The 20,933-nt window shown below is 46.5% G+C and overlaps 1 protein-coding gene across 2 annotated transcripts in view; it reads right to left on the bottom strand.

Moving 5' to 3' along the window:
• Positions 1 to 1,451: 1,451 nt before the first annotated feature.
• CASTOR2 (cytosolic arginine sensor for mTORC1 subunit 2) overlaps positions 1,452 to 20,933 on the bottom strand; it is a 147,585-nt gene continuing 128,103 nt past the window's right edge. For both annotated transcript variants that reach the window (XM_061470355.1, XM_061470354.1), the window contains 7 exons: positions 11,680 to 11,873; positions 11,014 to 11,146; positions 9,588 to 9,711; positions 8,915 to 9,025; positions 7,485 to 7,567; positions 5,853 to 5,947; positions 1,452 to 1,955 (listed from right to left, as the gene is read on the bottom strand). In XM_061470355.1, coding sequence (XP_061326339.1) covers positions 1,890 to 1,955; positions 5,853 to 5,947; positions 7,485 to 7,567; positions 8,915 to 9,025; positions 9,588 to 9,711; positions 11,014 to 11,146; positions 11,680 to 11,873 — 806 coding nt within the window. In that variant the 3' untranslated portion in view covers positions 1,452 to 1,889. The remainder of the gene's footprint in view (positions 1,956 to 5,852; positions 5,948 to 7,484; positions 7,568 to 8,914; positions 9,026 to 9,587; positions 9,712 to 11,013; positions 11,147 to 11,679; positions 11,874 to 20,933) is intronic.

Genomic DNA, 20,933 nt, shown 5'->3' with positions numbered 1-20,933 from the left:
AAATGAAAGTCACCCATGCTTTTTCCTGTGGATGCTCAATTCCCTGCCTAGCTGCTACACAACATCCTACCAATGAAATTCAGATCTGAAACTCAGCGTCTGGGTTCAGCAGCACCAGAAACCACTAACGTTAAGCTCAGCCCTCCAGCACCGTGAACGCACAACTAAACAGCTGTGAGCCAGTGTGTGAATCTGCATGTCCTACACACCAGTATAAACCTGTCTGCATGAACCTACACACCAGTATAAACCATGCCTGTGGCATGGTCTCAGGTGCTTGCTTACTGCCTCCAGATCAACGCAAAACCCTGGCTCAAATCAGCAAGACATACCTCAGGAAAACCATGCTGGAGGCTGACTCCTAGCAAAGCTGGAAACTCTCAGTAGAACTGCAAGACCTTCAACTTCTTCATGTCAAAAAAGAAATGGGAAGAACTCTAGAAATGCAAGATACACTTGGGCTCCTAATTGTGAAAGCAGAGACCTCTGCAGATGATTTCTCCTTTCCACCACCCCTCACTGTATGGTCACATCATGATGCAGACCACTGGTGCCTACAACTTGGGTGATGCCTGCTCTCCCAGCAAGTCCCTGCTGTCCTCCATGGAGTTTGTGGCTGTGGGTGCCATTCAGAGGTGGGTGCCACCATGGGCCTGAAGGCCTGGCTCCTGCTGACCCACAGCTTTGGTGCAAGCCAGGAGCAAACACCCTCCTGCTGCCCCACTGTAAAGCCCACATCACCTTCCCCTGACAGGACCAGAGGGAAAAGCCTTGGGTTTTATGCACTATCAGCATCATTCTGTTTTCAAAGAAGAGAACCCCTGGGAGACCCCACCCTGGTGATGAAGGAGCTGATGAAGAGGTGGTGATGAAGAGTCCCAGCAGGGCTTGGGCACCTTCCTGGCCCCCGTGAGGACAACCTGCTGCGTCTCTTGGCTGAGGTGGCCCAGGATGTGCAGGAGATACCCAGGGACCCCGGGCAATCCTTCACGTGCCCGTGTACAAAGTGGATGGGAAAAAGCCTGAGGAGACAGGAGGAAAGATGCCTCCCTCGTCTTGCTGGCCCTGGGGGACAGGGGATGGTTCTGATGCGAGGATGAGGGGACAGCAGCTGTCCTGGAGCAGAGGACATGGCAGGAGGACACTGGGGGAAAGGGGAGGGTGATGGGGGAAATCTGAGCTAAAATGGCCATGTTTCAATACAGACAGAAGTCTCGGTGTCCCCACCTGAAGGTGGGTCAGAGCAATGCTCTGCCCAGGCTTTCCCGGAGCAGCCAGGCTTTGACTACAGGGAAACAGGGAAAAGGGGAAAACCCAAACAACTGGATACCTTCCCCTTTTCCAGTGCCAAACAGTTTTGTCAGGGGAAACAGAACCCAATTCCCATCCCTATCTCAACACAGGCAATGAGGAACAGTCCTCAGGAAGTCTGATGCGAGGAGACAAGCCAGCACTATGCAACATCTTTTCTGTTTAATTCCACATGTCGTTGGGTTTAAGGTTCTCGGGGCTCTGTCTGAGCAAGGGCTCGTCCATCCCAGCTGAGCAGAGCACCCGTGGGGGGAGATTGTGTCCCCAGGCAGCTCCTTCCACCCCGAGAACACGGGCAGGTTACACCTCACCTTGGAGAGGACCATCAGGAAAGTGTCTCACCTCCCCTTCCTCCTGCCCCTCATTCATAAATTTAATAAAATAACAATAATAATAATTAAAACCAAGGCTTATTGGAGCTGTTTCTGCTCAACCTTCCACAGTCTCTTTTCATGTCACTCTCTGGAATCAGATTTTTCAAGAAATACTGTGAGAAAAAAAGAATAATAATAATAATTATAATAATAATAATAATTATAATAATAATAAAAAGCATCTGGAACCAGCTCAGAAGATTTCTAATGCTTTTCAGCTTGACTGACTTGGAGTGCATTGACCACACCGTTTATATTTTCTTCAGGTACCTGCAAGAAACCAGAAAGAAAAGTCATGCTCTAGCAAAAGCCAGGCAGGGATGACACAGAAAGGGACAAGAGACGAGGCAGAAGAGTCCCAAGGAGCCAGGTATGTTGCTCTTGTACACCTGAACTCCACTGCGAAAGGACTCCACCTGTAAGAGACACCCTCTGGTTCAAAAGCATCAACCCATGGTACCCCTAGGAGCAAACACTCTAAGTGAGATCTGGCTGGTTTGCTGTCTGCCTGGTGGGTGCTGGTGGGGAGGCAACTGTTTGGGGGTTTTCATTTCCTTCTCCTCCTCTCTTCTCCTCCTTTCCCTTCCTTTTGTTCATAAAGCATTTGTATGACATGAGCTCCCTCATGCAAGGTGTCCGTGCTGATGCCTAAGGGCTCCATGATGCTCTCTGAGGCATCCTACAGGTTTGGGACCTGTAAGTGTGGTGGCAGTAGAACATGTCCATCAAAAGAAGAGAACTGCCCACCTGCTTGTGGTGGGGGGTTCTATTTGGTGTGGTGTAGCACCCGAGCTCTCTTACCCAGTCTTATGATACATTTAACCATAGAAGTCCATATACAAAATTATTAGTGAGTGTCTTTTCACACTTACTGCAAGAAAAAACTCTTTCAACACAAGATACAAAAGATGTCAGAGCAAGTGTCACTGGTATAAAAGAATCACAATCAAAGTTATATCAGACAGAAAAGAGGCATCTGACATTATATAAACTTAAAGATGGCAATCAGGGGACAGGCAGTGAACAGCTCTTGGAAAGTGGAAAGGGGGCTGAGGGAAAAATAAACAGCCTGCGAGCTGCTGCAAGAAGCCAAAATAATTCACGTTAAGTTGAAGAAGGATCCTCTGTGAGGTATTTGAGTCCTTGGCCAGGAGTACAATACCTGGATTCACTGGACACCCTCCAGAGCTCAGACAGTGGAAATACAACTGGACTGTGATTTTCTGCAAGGCTTTTAAGAGAAATGGGGGGAAAACCCATGAGAAAATAACAAGAAAAATGTTCTTTTTTCCAATGGAAAGATGGAATAGGAGCAGGTAATTGATGATGTGTGAACACAAGTCAGCTGGGAAAGGAAGGAAATAATCTTAAAACCACCATACAGCAAAGTCTTATGGGTTAGGAAGAAAACCCCAGCAAACCTCTACACACTGAGACAGGACTCTCCACTGCCTCCCCTTCATTATTTTCCCAGTACATTGAACACTGCAGTGGTAGAAGCCATATGACTCTCTGACTCTCCAGAAGATAAGACACAGGAATCACTTTTGTAAACCACATTTTCTTTGCCAGCCCAAGTGGATGATCAGTGGGTCTCCTGACCGACCTCCTGATCGATCATTCACTGCAAAATGCTTGACTCCCTTCATGCTGAGGAAATGGTCATGATCATACCACCAATATCTGGACTGGATTTTCTCCAGGACAGATGGGCGAACAGTTCTTATTCATAGGAGACATCCTAATTGGTCACCAGTGGAGAAGTCCTACCCTCTCTGCCCCTTAGAAAAGGTCCCTATCCCAGTGCAGCTGGTGTAAGATGTTCCCTTGTCAGCCAGAGGGTAGATCAAAGCATCTACCACAAAGTGAAAAGTAAAGCTCTGAACTAAGTCCCAGACATTACTTCAGCCCGTTAGATGCAAAATGCTGGTGAAGAGCAAGATACCTTTGAGCACGAGGCAGAGAGAACAGAGCACCTGGAACAGGGACTCTTCTCACTTGCTCTCTCTAGAGGGAGCTGGAAATCACAGCTCTCTCCACCCTGACGGCACAGAGAGGACACACCAGAGACCTGGAGGTTCTCATCCCACCACTGTCTCCCAAGGAGATTTCTTCTCAAGCATAGGCTGTGATTTCCAAGTCAAAATTCTACAGCTACAGCATTGCAGGAAGACCTGAATATTAACATCCAGGCCAAATAAAAATTAAGCAACAAAAACCACCTTAATATGCACAGGAAAAAAAAAAAAAAGACGAAATCAAAGGGAAGAAAGCTTTTATAAAGTACTCTAAATTTTTGAACAACCTTAAAGAGAGAAAGGATTCAAAATATGCTCAGACCCTGACAAATGTCAGTAGAAGTCAAGGTGTTTTGGTGGCAAAGTTAGGGAAAACGAGACAAAATCTAGGTCAGGCTCTTGGCCAACAAACCCAATCTACAGCCAGCATGCACACAGCCTAGGAACCACGCCTGCAGCAAAGTCAAGCAAAGGAGGGCTTGAAATGCACCTTTCACATGGAGGAAAGATTTGACAGCTTGAAAGGCACTGTCTAGATAAAAAGGCTTTCGAAACCTTAGAAAAAGAAAACAGCAAGTAGCAAGGAAAATGCTAAAATACTGATTTGAGTAAGGAAGAGCTGCAGACCTCAGTGCATCACCCAAATAATACCCTGCCAGCTGCTGGGAGACAGGCACCTGCTGGGCTCAACCTAGCCGGATGAGCCACTTTTCAAAGGCGGAGCTGCCTGCAGAGTCATCACAATTGCAGGGCACAAGTTGTAAGTGAAATATCTGTTTGAACCAACAGGGCTTAGCTTTCCAGATACTGCTTGACAACTGGAAGCGCTCTGCACCTTGTGCCTTGGGCAGGAAGCATGCACCTGGAGCCACAACAACAGGCAGGAATGTGAGGCAAAGCTAACAGTATTGATTTTAAAATGGTGTTTTATTAGCTTATCTTATCGGCACAGTTAATATTCAAGAAAAGAAGACAAACATATATAACACTTTGACCTTTGCTATCTGGAATAATATTTACTTTTGCTCTTTACACACATGACCTATAGTCTGCAAATGGTTCACACCAACTGTGAAAAACCAAAGTGATTAGCTGAATAAAACCCGCCTTGAACTCACTGGTGCTTCTACAGGTCAAAAGGAAGGCCTGAGCAGTGAATGTACAGCCATAAAAGGAGAAGCATAATGCAATGAAGTGCAAATTTAGGAAAAAAAAAAACCAAAAGCACAAAGCAGCTCTGTGTTGCTGGCTTTGTTAGCACATGGACTACTGACTCCCTCCCTCAGGACTAAGGGAATGGGCTCCAAGTCAAATGCCATCCTGTTTGTGGCTACAGACCTAGCAATTTTCCCTTTCCAAGGAAACGTCTCATTTTTGAGGGTGTCCTATACAGCCAAAGGAAGAGCAGAGATAGGCTTAGATGGTAAAATATCCACCAGGATAAAGGAGAAGAGAGCCCTGTATGAATGGCAAGACCCTCATGCTGATGGCTGTGCTGCAACTGCTTGTGGGCATTCAGAAGAACAGACACAGCAACATCCTTCTCTGCTTCAAAATCGCCTCCCCTTGAGGTACTGACAATTACTGCTATTTATCAAAGGCCCACAAGGAGGATGAGGCAAGATCAGCTGAGCTCATCAGATGGATCTTAAAACACAAAGGTTAGAGCCATGCAGGCTCTAATCTTCATGAAATGAAGGCAGGGGTTTGCTATTGGGAGACTCTCCAAAAAGTCTCCATGTACAAAAGCACCCACCTGAGAGCCTGGAGCCTCCGACTATATATGCAGGAAAAGACGAGGTCTTGTCTCTGTTTGTAATAAAAGGTGGTGGTACAGTGGCACAGAGTGCTCAGGGAGGTCAGGAGGTCTCCAGTGCTGTAGATCTTTAAGGACTGAGACCAGCCTTTTGCAAGAATGACACTGTGACACTCCCTAGCATGGCTCTGCCTTGGGGTAGGGCTGGCCTTGGTTCAGAAGCCTCTGACCCAGGGCAGTGACAGCCAGGAGGCTGGGGAGAGGTATTTGCTGAGCTATGTGAGGGCAAAGACACTCCAATAAGCTCTCCAGATGGGAAATAATGTTCTCATCATGAATTTTCTCCCAGGGGAAAGATTTCCCCTATTCCAAAGAAGCTGTCTTGATACTCACCAACGCGTGATCAAACTTAAAAGTACTGATGTAGTAGGCTGGGATGTCAGCTGCGGCCAAAGGCTCAGAAATCTGAGCAACAATTCCACATTCATCTGTGGAGGAGATACAAATCAATCATTGTGTGAATGGCACCTGAGTATCTCCCAGAACTCCTGGGTCTCACCAGCTCGACGCCTATACCGGGAGGAGTTTGTCTTCACAAATGCCAGCCAGAAAGGACCTCTGATTTTATGTGTTGTTTATCACAGAATCAGGCTCTTTGGGCCACCACGATACAATGCACATTTAATTTTATTGCCTTCTTTTTGTTACAGAGAAATGTAAGTCCCCCAGAGGCACAAACATTAGGAGTGGAATGATTTTCAAACGTCCAAAGAAAGGCAATTAATAATCATAGAATCATAGAACAATTAGGGTTGGAAAGGACCTTAGGATCATCTAGTTCCAAACCCCCTGCCATGGGCAGGGACACCAATAATGTTTAGGAAGGAGGCACCAAAACCAGTCTCATATACCTTAACCTCCACTTTTCTCTTTAATTGCTATGAAATGCTTTGTCCTGCATCTCTTGAGAGAAGAGATGCTGACCTGCTGGTTGGCCTGGACACATGGTTCCTAGGCTGTAGACCACCACAGCCCCTGAGACAGGACTTCATGCCAATTAAATTCGTCCTGCTTATCGCAGATCGATGGTACATTGTTTCCACATGACATCTGAGTTTCACTGATCCAAACGGAACATTTCAGCTTTATTGTAAGCTAACATATTTAAACACTGCATGCTTAGGGGACTGGTGGGTGTCCTGATGTCCCGCAGGTGACATACAACGTGCTATTTCTTCATATTTTGCATCTAAGATGCATGAAGAGAAGGTGCATGAAAATTTCCTCCTTGCACCTTCCGGCTGGCCAGTGTAGAAGCTGCAACTAAATATAAAACTTGGCCAAGCATTTCTCAGACATGCTCCTGAAGCCTGTATTTTGTAACTGCTTCAGAGACCATGGGAAAGGAGACCTAGTGTTTCCTAAACATCAGCCATTGTAGCAATATTCACACTGGACTCCTTAAAATGACAAGGGACATAAATATAGCAAGGACACTTCTGCAGGCTTAAAGCATTTGCTCTGTACTACTTAGGTCCAATATTCTTTTGAGGAGAGAAAATGTTTGCAGCACTGGATGTGAAACAGGTCTATGAACAGGACTCCCACTTGGACTGCTATAAATCTGTACTACATCTACTAAAGCCAGAGCTGCCCAAGGAGCGCACTGGAGCATGACAGTGCCTTCTGCCCACCGACTGCTGTAATCTGCAACACATTCCCATGCCATCTTTTTGTCCACTTTTTCTCTTTAAACAGAGACGCAGCTGCAGCTACTTCCCAAGTCCAGCAGATGAATGTAATTTAGATGGAGCTGTCAAGCATGTAGCACTTTCCAAAGTATATTTAGAAGTCTGACTTATTAGGTAGGAGTCAGACTCCTCCTGTTTGAAAATCTCAGCTTGCAAAGTCATCTTAAGATGCTCTTAAAAAGCCTCAGCCTCAGATGGATTTTTCCATCATCCTTGAAGGCCCTGAGGCAAATGACTACCTGTGCACCAACTGATCCCCCAAATGTCTACCTACCAAAGCCAAGAGGCTGCCCACCAATCCGCACCATCTTCCAGAGCTCACCAGATGCACTTGTAAACAACAAATTATTAGGAAATCTGTAAAAGGAAAAGAAATTCCAAACATGGCAATTAAAACACAGCAGTGTGTCAAATTCTGCCTGAGGGGATGCTGCTGTTCCTGTATCCCTGCACTGCTGGAAGCCGACAGCAGCAGCAGCAGCTTAGTGAAACTGAGAAAATTCAAGGCAAGAGGGACAGATGCACCTGCCTGCCCCTCCAGACATCCTGTGGTCCATCAGCATCTGACACTGGAGGTGTGCAGAGGCACCCAGAGAGACACAGGAAAAGATCTGTAAAAAACAGGCCACACCCCATCTTTACAAAGGTTGAGACTGTTAATCTGAAGGCTTGACTTGAGCTGCATTTAGAAACACCTAGGGACAGAGTATGTTTTCACACCTACTCTCTTAGGAATGTGAATGGTGACCACTGTTTTTGTGTCTGAGCATCACCAGTGCCTTTTTGCATGCCATCCCTGTTTGATCCCTGCTGAGATCCCATTTCTTAGCAGGGTTAAGAAGAGCAGTAGCTAAGAGACTTGCCCAGGGTTAAGCAGGCAGTCTGTGACAGAGTTCTCCAAGCACCAGGCTGCAGGCTGCCACTCTGTCTAGCCTCTCTTGAAGGCAGACAGCACTTTACTCCTATTAAGGTCAAAGAAATTTTCAAGGGGGCAATTAATAGTTTGCAAAACAAGTCCCTAGGGCAGGCAAGAATCAAACCCAACCACTGCACTGTGTGTCAAGAGCGAATTTATGCACTGCATCTCAGCGCAGCATCTGGCCTAGCCTCCAGACCTCAGAGACTTTTGTGATGTGAAGCTGCAGAAGTACACACACAGACACAGGCTGATCTTTGCTCCCAAGCTGATTTTTTCCCTGCCAGACAAATGAGTCCTGGTCTCTGGCTGCACAGGGGTGACTCAGTACATTATCATCACAAGGAGACTCTGAGCCCAGCCATGTGCAAAAGCAAAGCGGGAGGACAGCATCGCTGACATCTCCACCCTGCTTTTGGCCTTTAGCAGTAAATATTCAACCACAAATACCAGAGTTTCTTGGGTTTGCTCTTAAAAGCACAACTAATGAACAATGGAGTAAAATATCAAAATCACTTTGCTCCAGTGTTCCTCTTTCAAAACTGAGATAACTCTACATTATAGTGGCTTGTCATTTCACTGAGGGCTTGGATAGATAAGCCCAAAATTCAGGAGCTGGAACATGCCAGACCTCACTCAGAAAAGTGACACAGAATGTACGAGCACATCACAGCCATGCAGTGAGGCTCCCAAGAATTAATATGGAAGAGCTTAAGCTGCTTCCTGCTCCTTTGAAAACCTCTTAGGTGCTTTTCTGGGGTCCATAAGACCCTAAGACCAAAGCTCACCTCTGCTGTGTCTGGACATCCATGACCAACGAGATGTAACCCTCGATGAGAGAAAAGGAGAAAAAGCGAATGTGTCCCGAGTCTTCATTGCCCACCACTGATTCTTTTACTCTGAAGAAACAGAAGACAACAGCATTAACTGTGGCTAGAAGAGCAAAAGAATCTTTTTAAAGCAGATATATATAGCCAGTGACATCAGGAATGTTCATACACTGACCTGGGGCAGTGACACTGTGTCCTGTCACATAAATTTTGCTGAGGAACATAATGCCAGTCCCCACAATTGACAAAACTCTCCCATCCCTGCTCCAAGGTCCTCTCACAGGAGGCGGTGGACCAGGAACCACAGGTGCCAATGGGCAGCAGCCCAGGCAGCTGTGCATCCCCTGGTCATACGTGGATATACAGCACACTGATCACACTGCTGCTCTTCGCTTAAATCGGAAAAGACTCAGCTTTCCAAAGCCAGCAGACATCTTTGGGCACCTTCAGTGTCTTATTTGGCTTCCATCTCTCAGGACAACCTTCTTGAGCCTGTGAAACCTCCCTCCCTAGGAGCTGAGAACTGCCACAGCATAAGGCCACAGCAGATCCCTGGGCATCCTGGTGGGGCAATGTGCATTTGTGCCTCCAAACACCTCCCCCAGGAGTCTGTCTCCCTGATGGGACCTACCCATTGGAGTAAAACATGACATCCATTAGTAGTGTAGCAACAGTGGGAAGGGTATCTGGATCCAGGCTGGTGACGCAGAACATATTACTCGGACTGGAAAGGGGATGAATGACAGGCCTCTGAACTGAAAGAGACATACAGAGACACACACAGCTATGAAGCCGCATCTGCAGCAGGTTCACGTTCCACCAGACATTATCCGTGTACCGGTAGTGGCCGCAGAGAAAGCTGACAGCATTTGTAAGGAAGTTCTTATTTGCTGAAGTCCTCCTGGCTCTCAGACAGGGACTGAGGAGCCTGGGGATAACCTGTTCCTATGGTGTTCTCCCTGGGGTATACGGTAATATCATCCTGCATGGGGCACAGGTCAGCTCCCTGCTCACAGGGGCTCTAAGGCCATCAGATGCATCCACATTAGACAAGGGTAAGCTAAAGGAGCTGCCAACACAGACTGAAAGGTAGAAATAAACTCAGGCTTCTATCATTTAAAAGACAGAGCTATGGAAGGCATTTCTGGCAGTACACTCTCGTCTCCTTCCTTTTTGGGGGCCTATTTTGCCATAATGTCTACAAAAATTCAAAACCAGATGCCACGCAGCAGCTTGGTAAACACACTGCAGCCAAGGACTGAAAAGCAGCCAGTATTCAGGCATGCAGCTACTGAACAGAACAACAAAGCACATTGCATACCTGTGCATTATCAGTGTGTGTTTCACTGTGCCCTTCCTTCCCACGTTTTGCCCCAGGCTCATTTTCTTAAACAAGATGATTTATAGCTCTAGAGTGACGAGGCTGAGTGGCACTTCATAATAACTGAGCTCTGCTTTGTTTGGTTATGGGCATAAAACTACAGGCAGGTGTGTAGGTCAACATACGAATTTAAGTAGTTGCTTTTTCTGACTGTGTCCTTTGCCTGATGCTTGTTCCTCTAGACTGGAAACATCCTTACGTTCTGTACAGACCTGGGCTCATTGTAGCCTTGATCCTGACTGGTACTTAAGTGTGAAAGCTGAATAATATTCTCTGTACATCACTGCAAGACTTAAAACAAGCTTTTATATAAGCCATTTTCAACTGCAATAATGAAACATGGAAATACAGGCTACACATAATGTTAGCTTTGCAATTAAAATGAATTGTACTTTAACCTGTAGAAAGGTTAAAGGCATGGCTCCTCCAGAGATGTGAAACCAGCATTACAAGGCTCAAATTCAAGCAAAGCTCATCAGCACTGCTCAGAAAGTTAAGCACCTACTCAAATCCTTGGTTGAACTGGGACAGACTCAGGTGTGTGCTAAGATAGTTTATTATCTCACAACAGGAAAATCACTCATCAAAATGTTGAAGGGAGGTAGGAGGCAGACTTTCACCCCCATGTGTCATGGAGACCAACTCCCTGGCAAGCTGAGCCCATGCTGATCCTTACCTAGTTTTGGTTTGACAAATCCATTTGTTATCCCAAGGTCATCAGCAGCCACTGTCTCCCCATTTACTACTCTGAGGATGGTGAACTCAGCAGCCAGTGTGTGCATCACGAAGGGCAGGTCTCGCTCACGTACCTGAAGTTGACAACAGGATTATCTCATGGTGGTGTGCACCAGAGGTGAGAATACACTGCAGTGGATGTTATGTGCTCTGAGGGCACAGAAAAGTGGACACATCCCTGCTTGAGCCAGCAGGGGTGTAAGGATAAATACCACCTGGATGCGTCTCTAGAGAAGCATATCTGGAGATATATCAATAGTATTAAGCACCACAGTGCTTTTAATCAGAGAATAATATAATCATAGAACCACAGAGTGGTGTGTGTTTGAAGGGACCTTAAGGCTCATTCAGTTCCAACCCCCAACACTTCACACTAGACCACGTCACCCAAGGCTCTGTCCAACCTGGCCTTGAACACTGCAATGTCATCACCCCATGGGAATAGCTGCCAGAGAGCCTAACCACATGGCACAGAGCTCTGGGGAAAGGCAGCTTTGGTACTTCTGCTGCTCCTCAAACAACTTGTTCCCAGAAATGTCATTAAAACTGCTCAATGGAACTTTCATCTGGTGGCAGGTAACTGCCTGGTCCTCTCATGCCCTCTTACCAGGATGAAGTCCGTCTGATAGGTGGAGAGCATGAACACTGAGATGTTTTGGTCAGCTAGTGGTGCTATTACTGACTTGGCAATTTTGGTCACTCCGATGGGCTGGGAGCCGGAGAAGCCACCTCCACCAGACACCACGTTGAGGGCAAGCCATGTCGCATCAGCCACGCTCAAGTGTTCCGAGGAAGGAAGCTCTGCAAAGAGACAGCGGGGGAGGTCAGTGGTTTGGTTTAGAGGCAGAGAGAGCCAGGTCCACATTCTGGTTTGTATGTGGTTAGCACAGACCCCAGTGCAATGAATGAGATGAGCCCATTGGGGTTCCCACGCTGCTATTCCAGCCAGCCTCCTGGGCTTCCCACACTGCTTCACAGGGTGGTACTGTGCTGTGTTTTAATTACACCAACTGCATCAACTTCCACTGAAGGAGTCATACAGATTTTCAAGGACAACACACTGCATGCGCCTCAGCAACTAGCTCAGATGCTGGTGACCAGCACTGCTGATTTCCCCATTTAACTTAAGTCAAATCTCTTTTATCTCACAATTTCTCCAGATGCTTTCCTTGAGTTTTTCTGGTCTCTTTTGCTCCCTTTCTCCTGCTCTAAACCCAGATTTTATTCTCCTGGACTTGAAACAGAGGCTGACTTTGGAGATGCAAAGCACGGACCCTATGCATCTGTGGGGTGCTGCCTCCATCTCTAGAGCAGAAGTCAAGAGCTTCACAGCTCTTAAAATATGGATGGTCTAACATATACACCAGAGATCAAGGTGACCATGTACAGAGATAATGGAAATCTTTTTAAGAATAACCCCAGTTCCATTCCATTTGCTTCTAGTCTATTAAGGAGTTAAAAATGTGCAGCTTAACCACTTAATACAAATTATTAACTGTTTTAAAGAAACCTTAATGTATTAACAGTCCATAAAACCAGGTGCAGACTCTGGAATGAAGGCAGAAGTCTCTCTAAGTTTTTCTGGACTTTGGATTTTGGTTTGGCAAATTACAGAAACAAACAGGTCAGATCCAGATCCAGATTTACAAATGCATAATCCCAGTTAAAACTACCCAGCATAAGGAACCTGATCTCAGATGCAGATGCAGCAAGTAAAGACACAGCGGAGATCCCAACAGAAACCTACACACTCTGCTTAGAGGTTAGATGCAGCCCAGCAGTTCCAAGCACAAATCCCAGCACCTCTGCTCTTGCAGTCAGTGCCCTGGTGCTGTAGGCAAGTCACTTCATGTCTCCATCCCCACGTGTCCTCCTCTGTCCACCCACTCCTGGCTCATCCATACAGTTTTTTCTCCTTTCCTTCCCCTTCAGCAAGACCTCTGGGAGCTGTTTCTGTACAGCTCCAGACACCATGTAATAAATTCCTAACCTCACCCCCTCTGAATCCCCAGGCACCACTGCTGTGAGACAATGACAGCGCTGAAAACCCAAAATGAACTGAATAACAAATACTATTCATTTTGCTCTCCTCAATAACCTCAATTGTGTGTGCCATGAAAATAACCCTGAGCAAACACACTGCAAACAGTGGGGACACTGAGGGTTCTGTATTTTGATGTTTAGCTTCATAGACCAATGTTTCTTTTTCACTGAATAATCACAGCTTACATGGAATGAAAACTAGACACCAGGGAGAGGGGTAAGTTTGTGCATGAATCAACACCATGTTACCTCAGAGAGACCAGTGCAAGTTGCTTGCAGAATATTATTGCAGCAAAATACCATTTTCTGATCAGACCGCCCTTTGCATCAGAAAAGCACCCCCAAAACAAAGCTTACTACATCAATTGGCATGGAGGAGCTAGGGCTCAAAACAACTGCTGCTGAGCTAATAAGCAGCTGACATCTTTTTTTCCTTTATTCCCACCTCTGCTCCTTGCCTGTGAAATAAATAAGAAGGAAAAAAAGCCCAGATGTGTTCCTTCTTTGGACATGGACTTGCTCCCTGGCAGCACGGAGTGGGCAGGCACAGGCGAGGCCACCTGCACATCACTGGTATTTACACTTCCATTTCCCACATCCCAAAGCCATTAAAGCAGCCAGGCAATGACATCACGGAAAGGTCAAGTGACACCTTTCCTCTCTGCAAGCTCACCCCCAAAAGCCTCTGGCAGCACAGCCACCCGAGTCAGTGCACAGGATGCACGTGCAGCTCCGTGTGCTCCGGGGTCCAGTGCTCACCAACCTGGAAACCCACAGTGAGCAAACTGTCTGCTCATCACAGATTTACAGACTGGTGTGGGTTGGAAGGGACCTCAAAACTTGTTCAGCTCCAAACCCCTGCCATGAACAGGGACACCTTCCACTAGAGCAGCTTGCTCCAAGCCCCTGTGTCCAACCTGGCCTTGAACACTGCCAGGGATGGAGCAGCCACAGCTTCTCTGGGCACCCTGTGCCAGTGCCTCAGCACCCTCACAGGGAAGAACTTCTGCCTAAGAGCTCATCTCAGTCTCCCCTCTGGCAGGTTAAAGCCATTCCCCTTGTCCTGTCTCTACATCCCTTGTCCAAAGCCCCTCTCCCGGTTTCTTGTTGGCCTCTTTAGGCCCTGGAGCTGCTCTAAGGTCTCCCCTTCAGGAGCCTTCTCTTCTCCAGGCTGAACCAGCCCAGCTCTCTCAACCTGGCTCCAGAGCAGAGCTGCTCCAGCCCTTGCAGCATCTCCACGGCCTCCTCTCCGCTTGCTCAAGGAGGTCCATAATGACTTGCTACCAGCAGCAAGTTATCACAACTCATTTCACTCTCTATAAACAGAGAGGATGATGCTCCTGCTTTGTACAGGTGACATGGCCCTGGCTGAAGTTCATTAAATACCAGTTTCAATACTATGCTGGTCAGGGACGTGGCAGAAGATGCAGTATTTCACGGTGGACAGAGGCGTTACCACATTTCACTTTGGTAGGAGTGGGACTGGAGGAGCTGTCCTGAGAAGACCTCATCAACCTTCCTCAGGGGGTAGGAAGGCTGATTTGTGCACTGCATTTGTAATCACTGGAAAGTGTTGATCATGGTTGGTTTTGTGTGTTTAACAGGACATATGAAGTGTGACAGGGGCCACTGCATTTGCTTAAGTAACCTGCTTCTCATCATTCAATTAACTTATAGAATGCAAAAAGCAGTCTGCAAAAAAAACAGATAGAAAGCGACTGAAATACTGATTTTGGACACTGTTTCTACTAGGCAGCCAGATGGAAAAGTACAACCCAAATTTTAATGAAACAAACCCAAGCCATAAGCTCAACAAATTCACCTAAATAGCATCAAATAAGCCACGTAGGAAGGGGCTTTGCCCAGGAAGCTGTCAAATGCAGTCAACCCAAGGAGACCTGAAAACACCAAACATAACATTAACACAGACTCAGGGAGGCAGAATAAGGTAGTAAATAAAGAGCAAAATGAGGAATCACCCATGTTTCAGCACCAACCCACCAAACCCACCATTGCCACTACTTCCCTGCACAAGAGCAGAGCTCCTGACACCCCAGAGCTGCTATGGAGCCCCATCAACTTACACAAGAGGTGATCACCCTGATAGCCCAAGCGCAGAACTCAACTTGCCTGGCAGTGCAACACCAGGTACCAATTGTTGGTGGGCTCCAACAGCCCATGGTACCACTCACCATTTTCTCTCATGCAAAATTCTCCCTGCTGTATGCAATCTGCAGTGCCACCAAGCAGACACACAGATGCCATGTGGGACACAGGACCCCCCCAAGGGAAATACTAAATCAATGCCAGTTCCTGCTCAAACCAAACCTCAAAAACACATGTCAGATAAGGTTTAGGGCATGAGTTAAACTGCTTATTCACACCATGCGTGATTTAAAAGCCTCAATGGCCCATGTGGCAGGTAGAGCTGAAGCAAAGCAGAATCCATGGCACACATCATCCAGGGATGTGAGGTGCTGAGTATCATACTGGCCATAATTGGCTCCTGAGCTCAAATAATCAATACCATTTCCAGGGAGGACAACAAACACTGGCCAAAACCCAAACAAGGATTGAATTGCTGCTGCTAGAGTGTTACAAAATGCTGTAAGTACTGTGAGCTGGTGCTCCACGTGGCACTCTTAAAATACCTTTGGAAGGATGGTAGCCAGACGATGAGCTTCCAGCTCATAGGTCTCTGCAAGCTTTTATGGTTACAGAAAGCAAGGATGGACAATCTCCTGGTTGACAGTCCTGACCAAAGAGTCATCCCAATGGTGTGGGTCTGCACGTTTTTCTGTCTCCATTTTCCACCCTGGGGACCCCTCAGTCTCCCACACCAAGTACAGCAGGAGCAAAGCACTGGGATAGAGTCCTCCCCCCTCTGGAAGAGCACTGGGAAATATGCATACGCTCTGAGAACATACAGCACCACCAGAACTTTTTATCCCCTTTCTGTACCTAATTTAAAAGGGTTCAAATGTCTCATAAAAGGGTTACAGTGAAGGGGAAAATGCACAGTTCTGTAGCAGAAATGCATCTCACCTACCCACACTGATAACTGGATCATGGCTGTGCAAAGCACTGCCAACCAGGGACTTATTCCCTTCCTTCAAAAAGGATACCCGGTGAGCTGTTCTCTGTGGCCCTCATTCCAACTTAATGGTGAACGCAACTGGTGACTCCTATTAGCTTTCAAGTGAAACTGCAGATATATGATGAATTTCTTGAAGAGCTTGGAGAGAAATGAAGACTCAGCTGGTCTGGGTTCTGGTGCGGTATGTTGGATCATCTCCTTAGCACTCATCCTCACTCAGTTCACATAATTCTGTGTTCTAGCAGAATACTCTGCGTGATGTACTACTCCTTGAGTTGTTCTGGTACTCTGAATGAAGCAATTGCTCATCCACTTCATCATTAGAGACTTATGTTTGCTGCCATGGCTAACTCCAAATGTTAAAAATAGATGTTTAAAACATCCTGTGGATTGTTTGACCACCCTTCTGGCTATTGTTCCCTTGCACTGGACTTATCTCACCTTTTATAGCCTCCCTCTGCAAAAATGTCAGCAAGAGTCCTGCCTGTATAAAAAAGATAGAGGAAAAGGCTCTGGCAGCAGCAGGACTCCAATGGTCAAGCATTAAAAATAAAAGTGCTGCCAACTGCAAAATCCATGATAAATTGGGAGAGTTGTCGCCAATGCCTTTATGTGGCAGCACAGTTTATATATATATATATATATATATATATATATATATATAAATATTTCTAATAGGATTTTTATGTTTATTGAAGGGTTCTCTTCCCACTGCCCGGTGGAAGCTTTTCATTGCTCTGCAGTTTTCAAATCCCCTCTTGTAATAAAGTAAGGGATTATCACAGATCATAAAGCCTGATCCAAAGCTTGGGCATCCTCCTGACTTCTCTGTTGGCTTTATCACACAGTCACCGAGGAGGAGGTGGAGATGCCACTGGGAGCTTCCGAGAACAGTGTGTGATGGGACAAGCATCCATGGGCTGATGTGGAGCTGGGCTGCCCAGGGCAGGTCTTCAGCACCCACTGCTGTGGTTTCTCTGACATCTGAGAGTACATGTGTTTAACTGGATGTCTCTGCTCAGAAAATGCTGTAGAAACTTAATTTCCTTGAGACATTTTGGCCACAAAAACTCAAAATCTGGAGGGGAGAGTGGGAGGAAGATAACAACCTGAACCTCATTCCTTTTGAGTAATTGAGCTAACTAAACATTCCTTTCATGTTAGGAAACGGAGTACTGTTTCTCTCACTTCCAGAGAGCTGTGCAAAAGGGGATAAAGCAGGGTAAAGATGTCATTTATCAGATTCTCTAGTGTGCCAGAAAGAGCTCTGGAGCTGGTCCAATGCCAGCTCTATGCGTCCCAGGCTCACTACCCTGGAAGCACAAGGGTTATTCCTACAGGATGACCTGTTTCTCGCTTTGCTCTGCCTCAAAGACAAGGCAAAGTGATCCAGTGCTAAGCTTCCCCCACAGGGACATCACCAGGGCAGCAAAAAATACCTTGGGGATGTTACAATGCAAATCATAACCTTTCAGAGCAATGCAAATACCCTTTCTTTCTGCCCCAAAACACAGACACTACCAGCTTCACACTTAATCACTGGAAGCAAAGACTTTTGCTGCCACACAAATCCTAAACAAGCCCCACGAGCAGTTTTTGTTGTGGTGTGAGGTGGCTGCCAGGCAGAAAGTGCTTGGTGTTGGTTGGATTCAAGTGCCATGGAGCAATCCCACACGGAGGAACTTATCTAAGCACAATAGCCCGGCAAGATGAAAGCACCCCGCTTGGCTGTGCATTAGGAAACGCGGTGATTAGGGCCAAAGAGTTAATGCTTTTGCACACAAGAGAAGGAAGAAAATCCCACAGCTCTGATTCAGCTGAAATCATGTCAATGAGCTCCAGCACGTCTTGGGAAGAGGTTTGTGTGCTCACAACAGAGCAGCTTTTGCAATTTTTTCCATTGATGTTAACGGTTTGGTCGGCTGCCGCCCTCTGCAGAGGGCAACACCAGAGGTGATCATAGAAACAAAGACTGGTTTGAGTTGGAAAGGACCTTTCAAGGCCATCTTGTCCAACCCCTTTGCCACAAGCAGAGGTATCTTCAAGTAGATCAGGTTACTCAAAATCCCATCCAAACTGGCTTTGAATGTTTCCAGGGATGGGGCAATCTATCACCTCTCTGGACAACCAGTTCTAATAATGGGTGCAGAAGCAGGCACAGAAGACAGCCCTGACAGCATGACCCAAGGTGCACAACACCTCCAGCATCACACGTCTGCCCCCCAGCATGCGCTGGGACATGAGCAGTGAGACATCTCACACAGCAGCATATCAGGAACTTCTAAATCACTGATAGCTCCAAACGTTCATTAGATACCAAGTGCTACCAGCAAATGGGACAGCAGGTTTCTCCAGGATCACAGTATTGTGATTTCAGTTTTTTGTCTTTTATTGCTCTTCTTTGTGCATCCCAAATTTCCTCCTGATGGGATGCTCGGGTACTTCTGCAGGGCTGGATCCCAGGCCAGGGAACCTCACCTAAATGGGTGCTTCTCTATCTTTGACATTTTCTCCTAACAGAGAATGCAAAACTGAGGGGTTTTTATTCCGAACTCCCTCAACACGGAAGCTGTGAAACCTGTCATCTCATTTTCCCATTTAGGCATTATCCCACTCACAAAACTGTCAAAAGAACATCATTAAGTTCATAAACTCCAATACCATGCACTGAGGAAATGACAGCTTGACATTTTATGTATTTAACCTCAAAGTTTGTGTGCCTCAGTTTCCTACCTATAAAGTGGGTACAATCCCCTCTACCTCTTCTAAATCTTGCTCTCAAGAAACAGCTGCTCTATTTAGCTGAGGTTTATGTACGTCTCACGACTGAAGAATTTCACAGTTAATGCAAAAATCAGCACAAGCAGCATGGAAAATTTCCAGCCAAAGAGGGAGTGTGGCAAAGATTTCAGTGTCTGAAAACAGGGTGAGAATGGGAAGTTTTCCTCTGGCCTACGAGCAGTCTTCCTTTATCACTGAGGGAGGAAGCTGTTGGTGCTAGTGCTATTGCAGGGATATTCAGGTAGGTTTGAAAGTCAAAGGTCTCTCACTTTCCACTGTCATGACTGTAAAAGACAGACAAACAGAGAGACAGAGGGAATGAAAGACAAAGACAACAAGAAAGAAGCAAACAAGAAAGCACTCTCAGGAAAATCAAGCACCCAGAGCCTGTCCAAGTCTCCCTCCCAAAACTCTGAGGAACCAACACTCATACAGCACCCAGTACGGACCAGCTCACCCTAAATCACCTCCCAGAAGGGCTCCTACAGTAAGGTCAAGCAACATCTCCCCTCATTTCTCACCTGGAATTTATCTTATACTGGTCCTTGTCTGCTGCTGCAGGTTTTCTTTCAATTCTAGATTAACTACATCTTAAAGCAATGTATGGGTTTATTATCAGAATGGACGAATATACCCAGTGCAATTTCCTCATGTTTTCCTGATAATTCAATTCAAACCCTACCCAGTGTAATAACCAGTTTGAATTTCAGACTATTCATGCGAATAGGACAAATTACATTTACAGGGAATTGCACATGGTGACCCCAGGTCCCATGCCCATCTCACAGAAGCTACTGTTATTACCCACAAGCAAGGGAGTTCTCCAAGCCCTTTACCGGAGGGAAATTACAAACACATTCATCCCGCTTTTAGTTGATAAAAACTGGGAGAGTAAAAAACCTGCTTCAGAGAGCACTGAGGTCAGGGTGTTTCTTCAAGCCCTGTTCAGAAAGAGAGAGAAATAGCTCCTAACCAGAGACATCAAGTGATTTCATACTGAGTATTTCCACCCACCTTGGGAGCTACCAGAGAGCCTGTGTCAGGTCATCTGTGCTGAAGCTTCACTGGCTCCATACACCATTCACAGGGACGTGAGTATTGCGAATTTTCAGATCAGCTGGGAACATTTTAGGTAAAGAACCTGTTTTTAATAAGCAGCCCCATCCACTCTCCTCTACAACACAGCCATTTCCACACTCGAGCAGCTCTCCGGCAAGGCCTTTGTAAGAAGTTTGCAGGGAGGGAACGCCACTGCACAGCCCCTCCACTGTTACAGATCTGTCACACAACTGCATGAAGGAGGAAGCTCTTTCTGACAGCACTGGAGATGTCATACTCAAAGATGAGGAAGTCAGTGTATTTTTACCATTCATAGTACAGTTACACAAAGACATCCTAGGCTCTGGGATGGTGCCCTGGGATGACGGAGGAAGACAGTGTTGCTACTTCTCTTGCCTATCCAGGAACATGTGCATCCCTTTCTCAGCAGATGCTCAAGTGACCCATCCTGCTGACATGGACAGAGTCTATGTGGAGAGCAGTGAGATGCTGAGGGGTGGCACCTCCCTGGAAAGTTGACTTGCTAGCCCGTTAAGAGCAGCAGATGTGGCAATGTATTCACACTGATTCCAGAGCCTGGGAAGGAGTATGTGCTAATTAAACTTATTCTTTCTGCTCAGCACGTCCTCAACTGCATTTGTACAGAGCAGAGATGACGCCATGTGGCTGACTGATCTATTTACACCTCTGGAGTCCCATGCTCATCCCCATTCCCATTTCCCAATTAAGGGTGCAGACAGGAATTTGGGCTAGTTCCAGCAATCCGATATGCCTGGCACACCACTGGGACTGAAGAGACAAACCAGTGACTTCTACTCAATGTAAGCTGCTCAGGATCTCTCAGCTGCCTGAAAGGCGGGAACCTGAAAACCTGGGGAAGA

The sequence above is a fragment of the Pezoporus flaviventris genome, unplaced genomic scaffold, assembly GCF_033815535.1.
Source record: "Pezoporus flaviventris isolate CSIRO_AGI_PZ_B2104156 unplaced genomic scaffold, CSIRO_AGI_Pfla_v1 ptg000063l, whole genome shotgun sequence".
In the NCBI taxonomy this organism is placed as follows: Eukaryota; Metazoa; Chordata; class Aves; order Psittaciformes; family Psittacidae; genus Pezoporus; species Pezoporus flaviventris.
The sequence above is the reverse complement of the archived record's forward strand: the minus strand, read 5'-3'. Positions and strand labels throughout refer to the sequence as shown.